General features: G+C 42.4%; 1 protein-coding gene across 1 annotated transcript; it reads right to left on the reverse strand.

Annotated features, from left to right (window-relative positions):
• Positions 1-3,401: 3,401 nt before the first annotated feature.
• On the reverse strand, positions 3,402-14,978 carry LOC134454825 (zinc finger and SCAN domain-containing protein 21-like). The gene is made up of 10 exons (XM_063205987.1): positions 14,798-14,978; positions 14,467-14,559; positions 11,571-11,663; positions 10,071-10,250; positions 9,420-9,490; positions 8,400-8,454; positions 7,567-7,666; positions 6,769-6,836; positions 5,783-5,945; positions 3,402-4,538 (listed from the first exon to the last, which is right to left on the reverse strand). The coding sequence occupies exons 1-10, from the start codon at positions 14,807-14,809 to the stop codon at positions 3,946-3,948; spliced, it is 1,428 nt and encodes a 475-aa protein (XP_063062057.1). The 5' UTR covers positions 14,810-14,978; the 3' UTR covers positions 3,402-3,945.
• Positions 14,979-15,524: the final 546 nt, after the last annotated feature.

Below are 15,524 nucleotides of genomic sequence, written 5' to 3' on the forward strand. Positions count from 1 at the left end.
GCACTACGGTATGTGTGAATGAGGTGTCCCTTATTTTTCTCCCCAGGGCGTTGGCAACCCTAGTTAGCAATGACACAGGTGAGAAACTTATCCTAGGCCAGCGGTGTAGTCTACTTTTTTGAAGTGGGTATACTGTATATTTGAGCATTTTTTGAAGTGGGTATACTGTATATATTTGTGCTATTCAAAACAATGGATCAATCAATTTTAAGTGGGTATACTGAAATTCCTGAAATTTAGAAGTGGGTATACTCCGTATACCCGCGTTCTACGTAGACTACACCACTGTCCTAGGCCCACTGTGTGTTGTTAACTAGTTTATAGAGGAGGTTTATAGTGGAGGTTTTGTACAAGCAGGGACGGGTTATAATGCCCCCCTGGGCCAGACAACATGAAAGGAGAGTTTAGAGAGTTATTTGTCGGGGTACGGGGGTTTCTTGTCCCCAGAGACTATTTGTAGTTTAATATGTAGTGTTAAACCAATGTGAGAACACAAATGCAGACGAATAATGAGGTGTTTTGTAGTGGGGAGGGTTAGGATTCAGGGCCCCCTTGGCTCTTGGGCTTCTAGGCGAGGGCTGAAGCCTGTGCAGTTTATCAGTCCTTGGATACGAGATGGCATAATTTAACCCAGGGGTGAGGAACCTATGTTTCGAGGGCCATTTCGAGGGCCGCTGAGGCCGTCTTGTCTGGCCCCCGAAATGTTTTGTAATGGAATCTTAGAAACTAGAGAAGACTCATTCATCTCTTCCGAGAGGGCTTCCCTGCATAACATAATTAATTCTACTCCCCTCTAATCATGGGTACTAACCGCACTACATTTCATAGGTCCTCCATGATTTTTCTACTCTCCATCTGTTTGACATTACTATTTGCAATATAATTAAGTTATATTTTCAGGGGACTTGGTCAGTCAAGGACCTTCAGTTAAGGTGGGGTCTGTCAGACAGGTGGCCACCTTCAATATAGGCCTTAAAGGGACAGTTTGGTCAATTTCAACATGCAGTTGTAATGCTCACACTACCCTGGACTTGTCAGTGCCTGAGATTTTTTCTTCTTCTTCTTCAGCCGTTTCCGAGATCCTGGTCATTGTAATGGGGGCAGCTCTTTGTTTACATTTCAAAAAAACATTTTTATTTATTCCCAAAAACATCCAAAAGGTTATAAAACATCAGCAGACAACTAGCAAACAGCAGTACCTTTTGGGAAAATATTTGGAGTTGGCCTATGTTTCATTTTTTTAAAATGTAAACAAACGCTGCCCCCATTAGAATTGCTCATATCTCGGAAAGGGCTAAGCCGAAAGATGTGGCATCACCAGGCACTGACAAGTCAAGGGTAGCGTGAGCAATACAACTGCATGTTGAAATTGACCAAACTGTCCCTTTAAGTGCAGGGGAAATCTTGGTTTTTGTTCATAATACTGCCCTCGGAGGACTTAGTAAAATTTAAAGTGGCCCTCAAATGAGAACGGTTCCCCACCCCTGATTTAACCCAATGTGTCCACACACTGAGGAAGGCTTCAGGCCAAAAGACGTCTGTGTAACCTGGACATGGAGCATTAAATCATTTATGAGAACAAGAAAGAGAATGCAGCCTTTTTCTTCCTGATCTAATGACTTTTATTGGATGTGCACCCAAAGACAACAACTAAAAGTATTGGGTGGAATCATTTAACCTTTTAAAGGTCCGCTAAAAGTTCAAGGTTTTAATTTTTTAAACCTTATTTAAGAGGTCGAGTTTGAATTTTCAGAGTCGAGCCTGTTGGAGCAGAATCGACAATTTATCGCACATTTCTTAAGAACCTAGCCAGGTGTGTCTTTCCGAGATAAGAAAATTGATGATCAGTCACGATAACTTCAGATGTGTAGTGCAAATGGTGTGACTGCAAACTCCATGAGGCATTGGCTAACAGCTGAATGGCATTTCTTAGGCCCATAGTAACAAACACCATTGATCACTTCTGATTTGTGTTTACAAAATAATATATCAATAGGCCTATAATATAACAAAATACAACAAAAACAAATGATTTAACAAGCAATAAATTAAACAAAGTGAAACAATTATAATTATTGTTGTGCAGTGGTTACAGCAAATAGAGGATGGTATGAAATAATAACAATAATATTGCAATAGCTATTGTACTAGCTCAAAATGAAAGTTTGTACTAGTATTGTATTAGCTCACAATGGCCTACCTATGTAATACTTAAAATCACTGGTAGGAAGCAGCCCAAAAGGTTACCAAAGGGAGCAGTTCAAGTGTACTGGTAATGTAGTCTCTTCATCCACATTGCAGTGAGGGGAATAGAAATATACTGATTATCTGATTAACAGCATCATCTACTATTCCTATTATGTCATTATTTTAGATTTCTTTGAATTTTGACAGACTACCAATTCCTCTTCCTGCAATTCGACTTCCTGTTTGAAATGTCGGAATTTTGTTCAACTCTGCCGTGCTGTACTATGCTGTCTTGTACACAGGCTTCTTCTCTTCTTGTCATTAGCCAAGTTGATTTTTCTAAATGTTTCAGACGTTAAATGTTTCAACCAAGGCAGACCGGGACCCACTGCTGAAAGGAGAAGTCCAGTTTTTTGAACACTAAGGCCATTTTCTGAGTGGTCTGCAATGTTTTAGAGTCCCCCTCACCGTTTATTTCATGTTTGCTGCACTCTCTGTTATTTGGCTGATTTGGATTTTATCTCAACCAGCTTTAGAATGGCCGTCTATGGGCACCTGCAACTCTGTTCTTAAAATCAACTTAAACATTTGTTTTTGGAAGTCTACAGCTCTCAAAGTGGTTAGGGGTGTTCACTAGCAGTCCCTAACAAGTGTCAAGGCAAAATATGGCTTCTGTCATTTTTTATTTGCCATTTTGTGAAAGAAAGTGAAAGTGAAAGTGAAACTTAACTTACAAATTGCTACATAAAACACACATAAAACACAACAGATGCCATATTTCGCTACAAAAATTGTTAAGGAACACCAGTGAATACTGCTGAACACTTGGTGAGTTGCATATTCTTGAAAACAAATGTTAAAGGTGATTTTAAGAACAGAGTTGCAGGTGCCCATAGACGGCCATTCTAAAGCTGGTTGAGTTCAAATCCAAATAAGCCAAATAACAGAGACTGCAGCAAACATGAAATAAACGGTGAGGGGGACTCTAAAACATTGCAGACCACTCGGAAAATGGCCTTAATGTTAAAAAAACTGGACTTCTCCTTTAATGACAAATGTCATGAAAGGGAACCAATAATGTAGCTTTTCAGCAATTCAGAGAAACAGCATGTTTGCATACACTGCAAAAAAAAAGTCTTCAGGGAAAAGATCACCCAACCAAAAATGAAGCATGGTAACTGATCCATAGTATTATGTCACTGCTTTGTCGCATCTGGTATTGGAGGCCTTTACTGTATCACAGGTAACATGACGACATCTTAAAGGAAAATGTTTAACCCTGTGCAAGAACGCTTGGTTTGAGGTGAAAGATCATGTGCACTTCAGCAGGACAAAACCCCAAAGTACACATCCAAAAGCACAGTGGAATGGTTGTAAAATGAAAAAAAAAAAAACCCTTCTAAAATGGCAAACAATGATTCTGGATGTAAATCCTGTTGAAAATCTTGCGGGGAATGTGATATCTGTCATTAAGATCAAGAGTCCTGTACCTGTTGAAGATGAACATATTGCAGAGGAAGAGTGGACGAAAATCTCATCAGAGAAGTGCAAGATTGTTGGTGAATACAAAAACGCTTGGAGGCGGTCATTGCTGTCCAAGAGTGTGAAACTAAATATTAAGGAGGGGTACCAATATTTCTGCACATGCCCTTTTTCTTTGAAATGAGGAAATCCATGTGATTTTTTAAATTGAGTAGAAATTAACATACGTGACCACCTGCAGAATACATAAATTTCCCCCACACTGTCCCCATAATGCTAGGGCTCGTCTCTTGCATGAATGCGTTGGTGCGTCCGGAGATTTCCTGCAGTCGAGAAACTCTTTCCACACTGTCCACATATGTAGGGCTTATCTTTCGTGTGAACGCGTTGGTGCGTTCGGAGATTTTGGGACTGTGAAAAACCCTTCCCGCAAACTGCGCATCGAAACGGTTTCTCTCCGGTGTGAACGCGCTGGTGTTCCCTCAGCTGACAGGGCTGCGAGAAACTCTTGCCACACTCTGGGCACGCGTGGGGCCTCACCCCGGTGTGAATGTGCATGTGAGACCTGAGGTTCTCGCCCCATGCAAAGCGCTTCCCACACTCTCTACACTGGTAGGGCTTCTCTCCGGTGTGCATGCGCTGGTGTTTTTTGACGACTCCCGCGTCTGCGAAAAACTTGCCACACAGTTCACACTGGTTGCTGGGCCTCGTGTCTCCAGTGTGAAAGCGCAGGTGCAGTATGAGGTCTGCCGCCAGCGAGAAGGTCTTCAGACACACCTGGCAGCGGTGTTGGTGGCTGCTGCTGCTGCTGGTCTCTCCAGTGTCAGTAAGCTGGTTTGCAGATGATGATGGCAGCGGTGATCCTTCACCTATCCTCCCACCAAAAAGACCAGAAGATACAGAAGATGCAGAAAACACAAGTCAGTAACATGACAGCGATATTTCCACTCTTCTGTGTGAATGAGTCAGGGCTTGACACTGGCACCGGAAAAATGCTGGTAAAACTTGGCTTTGGCTGGTAACAATTTCAGTGTCACTAGCCAATTTGGCAGGTAGCTTATTCTATGGTATGACATATCAGAATAGCATATACTCTGCACTTTGCCCCTTGTGTATCAATTGTTTGTTTAAGTTCAACAAAAAGCTCAGTTACAGTTTCTATGTGTTGGTTTTATTTCCATGTAGAAACCTATGCACTCATCTTCTTGCTTTAAGCACCTCATCTTCTGAGGTTAAATGTACATTGTCATGATAATTTTAAAAAAAAATGTGGCTAGTAGAATAGCTGGATGGCTAGTGATATGATTAGAAAACACAAATCAGTCCCAAAACTACACCCATAACGCCTGCTCATGTTTGTTTCCACCAAACCCGTGTACAGTTAAGGCCAAACTGTGCATTCCACAAAGTGTTTCTTGAAGAAGCAAATTATCATCACTTATTCAAATTAATTTAAAGGGACAGTTTGGTCAATTTCAACATGCAGTTGTATTGCTCACGCTACCCTTGACTTGTCAGTACCTGGTGATGCCACATTTTTCGGCTCAGCCCTTTCCGAGATATGAGCAATTCTAATGGGGGCAGCGTTTGTTTACATTTTTAAAAAATGAAACATAGGCCAACTCCAAATATTTTCCCAAAAGGTACTGCTGTTTGCTAGTTGTCTGCTGATGTTTTATAACCTTTTGGATGTTTTTGGGAATAAATAAAAATGTTTTTTTGAAATGTAAACAAAGAGCTGCCCCCATTACAATGACCAGGATCTCGGAAACGGCTGAAGAAGAAGAAAAAAAAATCTCAGGCACTGACAAGTCCAGGGTAGTGTGAGCATTACAACTGCATGTTGAAATTGACCAAACTGTCCCTTTAACATTGACACTTAGCTGATGCTCTTATTCAAACCATCTTACATTTATTTGGGTTCAGGTCATTGGTTACAGTCCCTGGAGATATGTGGGGCTAGTTGGGGCACTTCAGCTATGGATGAAGGTACTTGAGAGTGCCAACATTATTCCTACTCAAACAATATTCAAACCTTCAACATTCTGATCACAAGAAAACTTTTTGTCCATGAGGCTGCTTTTCAAAACAGTCTGTGTGTGTGATCTCGTACTCTGTTTGGGTGTTTCTGTATCTTGGCTCTCGGTTCCTCCTTCCTCTGTTCCTTGCAGACCTGATGCTGTGGACTTCAGCTGGTCCAGACATACCAGATCAGGGGGAGAATTGATCATCCCAGACCTTAGGACTGGGGTCACTTCATATTCTCCATCTTGTTCCTGGACAAAAAAAAATATTACGATTAAAGAGAGTAGATTAGAGAAAGGTGATTCAAACTCTGCCCACCCAATGAAAAGGAGTGGGCTCAGAAAACTCCATTTATTTATTCTCACCCGCAAAAGTTCTCTCTCGAACAGGGCATTCACCTGACATCACATGGATACTGGAGCCTGACGCAGCTTACTCTAATAATCTACACTCTTTGTTACAATCATACAAAAAATAAAAACACATTTAGCACTGCCGTTTGTCAAACTGATTGTTCATACTACACAACTCACAAGGTCATTTAAGCACTGCATCCCCACTAATATTCAGAAAATCAACAGCATTAACCCATTGATGCCTGAAACACCTGCAAAAATGGCTGCTCAAGGCCTAAGCCATGAGGAAAAGGTACTGTCAGCCTATAAAAACCTAAATATCTCAGCATCTGAAACCCATAAAATGCAATTGTCATTAATTGTATTCAAAAGCTAAGACCCTCCTATTCAATCAGAACAAGTTCATTCAGTTTTCACATATCAGCATTTTTAATAAAAATCTAAAATCCCATCAGCTTGAATGTTGCATCATGCAGCTCCAGGTGCGAGGGTCAATGTTGCGCACCGCAACATCCAGCATCAATGGGTTCATGATACCTTAGCATGACCTTGAACAGGGTTAGATTAGACAGTTGCAATAGTCTGGCAAGAAAGCTACGACATGAAATGTTGCACAGACCCTCAAAGTCTTTGTGATGTTGCAATTTGCAACTTCGTCGCCACTTTGTGTGTGTTTTGGGGTTAGAGAAGGGCAACCCTGAATGAAGCACCACTCTACCTGCAGGAGTTCAGACTTGATGTCTGATGCCGTGGAGATGGACTGTTCTGTGGGGGGCACAGCTCCAGCTACAGGGGAAAACAAGAACAGCAGAGAACTCTTAAAGCAGAAACGGTCGCGTTCAGCAGAAGTTTTGTCTCTGTCTAAATATTCTCCTACATCCAGATCACGTTTCCCGAAGGAGTCAAGTTGTAAACAACAGGACTTCTTTCTGCAGCTGGGGGACATTCACATGTCTTGGCCGGTGAAGTTGACTTTGGTCCATCGTATGTGTATACCTCCTAAACTTACCATTACATTACATTAGCAGATGCTTTTATTTAAAGCGACTTACAAATGAGGACTTAAAAACTATAGCATACAAGACTTAAGCCAGGCTCAAACTACATGGCTAGCGATTGTGTGCCCGATTTTGACGCCGGGGTGCACCGCACACTAGAAGAGAATCGTCAATCTTATCGCTGCTCGCAACCTCCAAGAAAATGACCGACGTTCGATTTTCAGTCGCAAATATCAAACACGGTTTGATTTCTATGATTTGCGATCAGCGACTCTTTGAGCTGCCAAAGTTCTATCTTAGAACATCGGCCACGACGAGGAAATCGTTCCCGACAAGCACTTGCGGTGGTCCTGGGGGGTAACATTCTTCCAATTGTCGTGAAGGGGGTTTTCAGCCGTGAATCGGGCCAATAATCGTCCAGTTTGAGCCAGGCTTTAAAAATACTAAGTGCACAAGAAATGCACAGGAAAACAAGTGCATAAGCAGCACACACACAAGCTTACCACACTGATACTCACGGTCACTTCCATACATAGTAGGTCCATCATCATCATCATCATTATCATCATCTCCTTCTTGAACCTTAATGCCCCTCAGCAAAAGATCATCCTCTGCTCTCTGAAAAGCACACAGGGAATATTAGTCATGCAATACTGCAGGGAAGTACACAGAATCGTGTGTGTGTGTATGTGTGCCTATGATGCGCGGGCTGATATGAGTTCAGGCTTTTTGTTTGAGTGATAACTTCCTGCACTAGAAAGACAAGTCATGGCCAAGTGGTCTGTGTCTTGCATCTTGGTTAAGGAGTTATGTCAATAGGCTATTTGTCCCCAGTTAATGTTGAATGTGGTTTAAAGCGACTATTTTACCCAATTCTATCAAGAACATTAGTCTAATTCACCTAATTCATAGGGTAGCCTACCTTCAAATCAGTATGGCTACATGATGACTCCCTGAAGACAATTTGAGTTTAGGAAAAGGACAGAGGAGTATGAAACCGAAAGAGGATGAAGGTAGGGTTGTCACTGTTGCAGTCAAGAATAACTCAACTTGAGGGGAAAACTCAAGTGTCGGGGTACGATGGTTGCCGTCCCCGTCACTTATGAAAGCTAGCAGTATCATGAATGAATGCTGACGCGAGGCCAATAACCCCGTTCTCCCCGCAAGTTTACAACAGGCTACATTTTAATAGTCTAGTCTAGCGCCTGCATTTAAATGTAGTAATTCGGTAATGTCACATTCTTATAGCTACGAATTTCGAATTGCGGGTCGGAAAGCAACATACACAGGGAATATGAGCATACAATATGACAGGGCAATACACAGAAACAGCGTGTGTGTGTTTTCTCACCACAACATTGGGATTGGTCTCATCCTGCAGCCACTCAGTCACTTCCTGAATTGCCCTGCAGGGGGCAGAAAGGTCATGGGTCAAAGGTCAGCAGTTAAAGTTTGGTCATGGCTGCAGAGGTGATGCCTGTACTGTCTAAATGGTGATTTATGCTCCGAAACCGACGTGTCTGCATCATCATGCAGTTATTTACCCCCTCCACGGTGACTTGGTGTGCACCCCTGAAAATGTAACTGCCCACAGACAGCGATGCAGATAACGACAGTAGGAGCCGCTGTGATTGGTCCTCTCAACCAGCCTGCTCTGTCCTCGAGAACAAAAAGCTACTTCCTTGTTCTTACCTTAGTCGGGCTACAGACTGTGAGGTCTTTATTAAATAAGTTGCCCGTGCTTTGTAGTTTAATTTATTTACACAAACCAAAGACAACACATGTGCATGCAAGTTACAAAGCTGAAGTTATATATCGGGACAGTCAGTGTTTCCGAGGAAACAATCCGGTTCGTGCGACCTATTCTTGACAAATGAGCCACTTCTTTGTTCCAAACTACCGCGGTGGCTACTAACGCGATCAAAAATGCGTACATATATATTAAATGTTTCATTTTCATTGTCGTTGAGTCTCTGTGTAGATATAAAACAACAGACACCTCTAGTTTACTCTTGTATTGAAGTCAGTTTGAACAATCACTCGTTGCCCCTACCGATGCGACGGATACAGATAGCGCAGACCTAGAATGGAGCAAAAATCAACTACAGGGCGGTTATGCTCACTTTTCAGCCTGACGCAGGCAAGCCAACGCAGTTGATTTTTGCTCCATTCTAGGTCTGCGCTATCCATATCTGTCGCAACGGATACAGCAATGGCTGCAGGCGGAAACATCCAGACGACTTCAATGAAAGTCTCCACCACCTCTAAAACACAGTGACGAAATTACATCGTAACGCCCACAACATATGCAAAATTGTTGTGTGTGTGTGTGTGTGTGTGTGTGTGTGTGTGTGTGTGTGTGTGTGTTTACCCGTGACTACTCTCGTGGCTCTGCAGCTGCTGTTGCAGCTTCCTCAGTTCAGTCTTCAGGGCAGCAACAGTCTGCATGATTACAAAACACACACTTCACACAATTATTTTTCAGACGCATCATGCAAAGGCGTTTTTATTCCACGCTAATACATTCTGTGGAATGTTAAGCTGTGCTGTACAATGCAGCAGTAAAGCATTTTTGTCACATGACCAGGCTCGTGTTGGCAAGTATTTCTCCTGCCACCGTGGCAAATGTCTGTTTCCCACGGCGAATTTATGTTGCTAATCGTGCAAATACTGAGCTGTGCCCTGACCAAAACCATTCTTAACCCTAACCGGCCAGTAGAGCAAATTTCTGCCGCTTCATTTTACCCAAGAACAGCGAAACAAGGAGGGAAAATGGAAAATCGTGTCCAGACCAAAATTACAATAACCTGCCACGGGGCATTGTAGAGCACGAGTTGACATGCAAAGTCGTAGTGCGCGCACACACACACACACACACACACAATATACGGGTTAACTTGGTGCGTGTTATCCAAACGCTTTGCATGATACCATGTTTGATATGGCTTGTCCTTTTGATGTTGCGATTTGGATTTCACACCAGTTTTCCTTAAAAATGTAAAACACAGACACACATACACACCTTGTTGGCTTGTGCTAGTGAGTGTTTTTTATCCTCCAGGTTTTTCTGGAGTTGATGGACCTGGAGCGTCAGCTGTCGGTTTGACTCCACCTGCTCTGATAGGATCTTCGTACCTTCAGAGGCACTCTCTTCCAGACGCTGGATTAACACGCACATAGCCAAGTTCCTCTGGACTTCATTCTGATGAGTGCATAAACAGCAAACATGTCAACACACATGCCCACACGCACGCACACACACACGCACGCGCTCACGCACACATATAACCATCATTGGCAGGTTGATATGTTGGGCAAGGTTGCCATCTCTCATTGCTCCTGCTTCTGAACGCATTCATTTAATGCAAGAGATGAAATTGAAAAATAGTTCAATAAGAGAATCCTTGTGTGACGTCACTGTTTAGTGTTTACACTTTCCACCTTCTACCCCACTCTGGGTGGCAAAACACTGCTTGGTCACTTTGCCTTGTGTTGTGAATACACTACAAACACCAGGCTTGTACGAAATTCCGAATGGAAAGAATTTCAATTCAAAGTAATGCCATAATACGAACACTAGGTGGTGGTGTTCTATGTAATTTCAATGGGTGGTGTAGATTAAATTAAAAGAAATTCAAGGTAATGGCACCACCTAGTGTTCGTATTATGGCATTATTTTGAATTGAAATTCTTTCCATTCGGAATTTCGTACAAGCCTGACAAACACACCCAGAAGGTAAGCCTCATGACTTGTTAAAGAACTGTGCAATGAAATCTAGTTCCACATCACACCCGGTATAATTATTATCTCCATCCTATTCCTAAAACTGAACTGAAATCTGAAATATCATGGGAAAAGACATTAACTTGTACCCATCAGAAACCCAGCTGGCTTGGACAGGCATGCACGCTCAATAGTATGTCACGTCAACACCACAAAATAAAGTCAGTTATTCTCAATGGTGGCGGTCGTGTAGCCTAGGTAAAAATAATTGCACCGGATGCTATGTGGAACTAGCTCTAGAATTCGTTGCACAGTTCTTGTCATGGGGCATGTCATCTTCTGGGTGCTTTTGCGACATGAAAAACGATTGTACTGTGTATTTATGTGTAAAAAATGCAATGTCTCATTGTCTAAACATACGTAGTTAAGAAAGACGTTCAGTGAAGCACACTTTGTTTGCACATTTCATACCTGGTCAAATCTTCAATTAGCGAAATACATTGAGAGGCTATAACATTCCCCACAACCAATATGTAATCTATAACACATCATGTGGTATTTCTGGCCAAGTGTCTGCCAAGATGTGAGGTTTCATGCCAGGGATTTTGCCCTGTAACGCTGAACGCTGTTATCTCATGGTCGCATTGATTTTCTTGCCACACAGCATGTCTGTGTATGCAAAGCTTTGCGTACAAATGTGTGAACAAAGATCAATTCTCCTATATGGAGGTAAAGAACGAGGGGTTCAGTTTGTCACGTCAGCTGTGTAAAGGATTTAGTCTTTGCAAATGGAATTACCTGTAGTGCTTCAGTGATGAACTTTCTGGCCTTCTCAAGGTCAGAACAAGCTTGTCTGTGACTCGCATCAACATGCTGGGAAATTGCTCTCTCCTGCAAAACAACACACAGGTTGGAATGGATGTACTCCTGCACAGCAGGTAGCGCGTCGCAGAAAGTAGCTGAGCTCAAGTTGCATCTCATCCATCAACATTGGTCAATGTCTGAGTGCGCTGCAATATGCGACCTTGCATCCTCCACTTGCGCTTGTCTCCTCGTCCCGCCTCCTGGCCCCTCCTCCGTGGAGAACAATAAAGTTTCCCAGCTGTCAGCCTAGACACAACACATTTTGAGGGACTGTTTTTCATTCACCATCCCAATTGCAAATGAGAAAAAGACTCTACAATTGAGCTTTTGCAAGATATTGAAATATAATGCTGTTGTCAGTGATGTCATCGTGACATATTACTTCCTGGTACGAGGAGAGAAGCAAGTGCAGGAGGCAAGTGGAGGTGGCAAGGTCGCATATTGCAACGCACTCACAATCTACACCACACGATAGAGCAGGGGTGTGGAACCAATGTTTCAAGGGCCATTTACAGCCCTGAGGCCGTTTCATCCAGCCCCAGATATAATTTTAATGTTTTGCAGATTCACATGAAATACGACGTGTATTGTAAAGGAATATTAGAAATTACATTTGCAATACAATTAGGCATAAGTTATATTCAGGGGGTTTAGAGGTCTGTTTTAAAAGTGGCTGCCTTCAATGAAGGCCTAATGTGCAGGAAGAAAAGTTGGTGCGTTTTCACCATACGGCCCTTGGAGGACTTTTACAGCCCTTGGATGAATTTGAAGTAGACTATCGAATGAAAAAGGGTCCCCAAGCCTGCGATAAAGCGTCATCTCACCTCACCTCTACATTAGGACTACATCAACAACATTTGTCAAGTCAAACACAAACCCTCATGAGACGATAAGCTATTGTGACAACACATCGACATAGATATCTGTTAACTTTTACCCAACCATATACAACCAATTGAAACAATTATCAATGGAGGACAGTACTACATTAGACTTAGCTGGCGATTTTGATCCACAACAACAGTTATTTAGGTAGGGTATTGGTTACAGTCCCTGGAGCAATGTGGGTTGTGCCTTGCTCTTCAAGGGTGAATGTAGGCCTCCTACTGCAGTATAGTGTCCTACAAACGCACGCTAAACTATATCAAAATCCCGCTCGGTCGGGTCCCAAAGTGCCTGATTTCCCATGAAAAAATGTCCCATCATTACATGATCGGGAAAAGTCCCATTAACGCATAAGTAGTCCTTCCGGTTATGAGTTCATGTAGTAAAATCAAAAGGGCTATGATAAAATCATATGAATCTTTCCAGCATCAAATGCATTTTAAACATCGTTTAATATTAGTTAGATCGGTCTAAGGCCACAACGCATTTTCGGTTGCATGCGGGTCAGGGCTCTCAAGTTTTGAAGATTGTTTGGAGTGAGATAAAAATAATAATAATAATAAAAAAAAGTGTGTGGGGGGGGTGTTGCAGACATCGACCCGTCACCCATCGACCCATCGACACTAGGTTTCCCTTCAACCCAGCTAGTTAAAAAGTTTGATTAGACCAAATACACTATTTATTCAATAAGCTTAGCCCTAGTGCTCGAGTTGTAATATAAAAGCAGCTGGGGATGGTCACTCAGATATTGATTCTAATTGTTGGTGGTTCAAAAAGAATGAAAATGTAGTTGTTAAAAGTGCAATTTTAACACAATATGTGAAGAAGAAGGGATGCCTGTTTTAGAGGGAGGTGATTTTTGACCATTTTGCTCTCTTTTAACGTCCCTGTCAAGGCTACATGGGCTGTAAATATTGGTATAAGGAGTAAAAACAGTAGCCTAACTAATACAATGCTCATATTTTCATCTGTATAGAGTTATCACCTGATGGTCCTTGCTCCTGTGTCTCCAGTTCGCCTACTTGCGATTCGTGAATTTTACAGTTCTCTTTGAACTCTGCTGCGCGCGCTATTGGATAAAACTCTGATCCGCTGCTCTGATCTGCCTGACAACCGAACAATCTATTTTCTGATTGGCTGTATAGCGTGGTAACTAGTCGGAACACAGAAGTACTGTTAATAAGCCCATACGACTTTGTTGCTGTCGACCAACGTTGACGGAAGCATGTGAGCGAGAACTTGTTGTCACGATGTGGGTGTTATTAAATACAGCGCATTTAAAGTCGGCCACAAATATGAACGAGACGATGAGCTCGCACCGGTTTGCTCTACTAACACACCACGTGTGAGGAGTGGGGGGACAGGCAGTGAGGAGGAGCTGAAGTGGGGACCTGCGCAAACTTGTGTAGAGGTGTGAGACAAGACCCATATACACACGTGAGTGAGTTGTTGACCAACCAGTTCATGGGCGCGTGACCTCGGAGGCAGTCCGCCGACGAGCGTTGAAGGGGATAAGCAACTGCAGAGGTTGCAAGATCTGACTGCAGTCGCATTCATCCCGCGATAGTTTTACACCATGTGACATGTCACCTCGTCAACGCAACGTCGACGAAATTTCGAAGTTTGACAGGAAATCTAACCGTCATGCAGCATTTTCCATCCAGGGTGCATTGCTGTCTAAATGCGCATGCATGCGTTGACACATGTCGTACGCACCTACTGTCTGACGCTTCTTTGGATAGGTTGGACGATTTAATGTGCGCCGATTGGATAAGTTATCAAAACTTCAGAGTGTGAAATACCATGTGTGGAGTGTGAGAGTGTGAACAAGCTCAGATGAGTGTGTCACACTCTCTAAGAGTGAGACTTGAGAGCCCTGTGTAAACTTTTGGCGAACTCAAACGAGGCTGATGTGCAGACTGCATGATGGGATCAGGCAGGCTACCTGTAGTGCTTCAGTGATGAACAGCCATGCCTCCTCCAGTTCAGCACTAGCTTGTTTGTGACTCTCATCAACATGTTGGGAAATTGCTTGAACCTATAAAACAAGACATGTACTCTCAAATAGTCTTGTACTGCGTGCAGACAATGTCAAAGTCGAGCCTTAACTTAGATAAGATTTTTTTACTCCGGTTATCCCCAAAACTCAATCTCGTGTAGCAACACATCCCCGTGTATTGTCCAAATACAAATACGCATTACCAAATGCACAACCGCTGTTATGGTTTGAACAGTTCATTTGATTCTGCCTTTGTTCCCTTAATCCCTTCATTTACCTGCCTCTCCATGTCTTTGCCACTGCGACTTCACTGCTGGCGATGTCAACACCTGCAGCAGGCTTTTTTCAATTCTCCGCTAAGCAGTCATAGTTCAGACTATTGACATTTGAGTTATTCAATAACAAACGTCTTAAGATTCAACCTATTGGCCAAAATAACATAGCTTCAGGGGAAACCACCGACTGTGTGTTTATTTGATGCAGCATATGTGAAGCTAGCAACACTGGTAGCCTAATCCCATCCTTCGAATGTCCTTCATAATAAAAGTTCATGTGCTGCGAATGCGTGCCACGAAATTTCACTCATTATTTCAGCTTAAAACCCACTCACATTTACACTGTATACGGGGTAAGTTGAGCCCAGGCAAAAATCTCAGCTAAACAGGTTTCATTTATAATAACAAATGTATCTAATGAATCTGTGAAATAAATAAAACTAAGCAGCAGAGAACTATGCCAAAAATAGGCTGTTGCGGGCCCTTCCAGCTTTGTTTGAATACAATGGCGAACAATGTAATGCAATGTAGATTTTTTTTTTTTGTTTGAGTTGGGTATGATATGAAATAAATCTGGTTATGCTCAAATATCACAACATGGTGTTCAACATTATGTAGCATCCCCATAAGCGGCTCAACTCCCCGATGCCAAAAGTATGAAAATAAATGCATATATCATAAAAGTGCAAAAAGACTTAAAATATCACTCATAAAGCAGCTTATTAAGTC

This window comes from Engraulis encrasicolus, chromosome 1 (assembly GCF_034702125.1).
Source record: "Engraulis encrasicolus isolate BLACKSEA-1 chromosome 1, IST_EnEncr_1.0, whole genome shotgun sequence".
Lineage (NCBI taxonomy): Eukaryota > Metazoa > Chordata > Actinopteri > Clupeiformes > Engraulidae > Engraulis > Engraulis encrasicolus.

What these genes read in the sequence shown, in the direction of transcription:
- LOC134454825 (XM_063205987.1), bottom strand. An exon ending in AGCCACGAGAGTAGTCACGG is followed by an intron (nt 8,455 to 9,419) that starts GTAAACACACAC and finishes TGCCCCCTGCAG; the next exon opens with GGCAATTCAGGAAGTGACTG. An exon ending in TACAGAAACACCCAAACAGA is followed by an intron (nt 4,539 to 5,782) that starts GTACGAGATCAC and finishes GTGGGAGGATAG; the next exon opens with GTGAAGGATCACCGCTGCCA.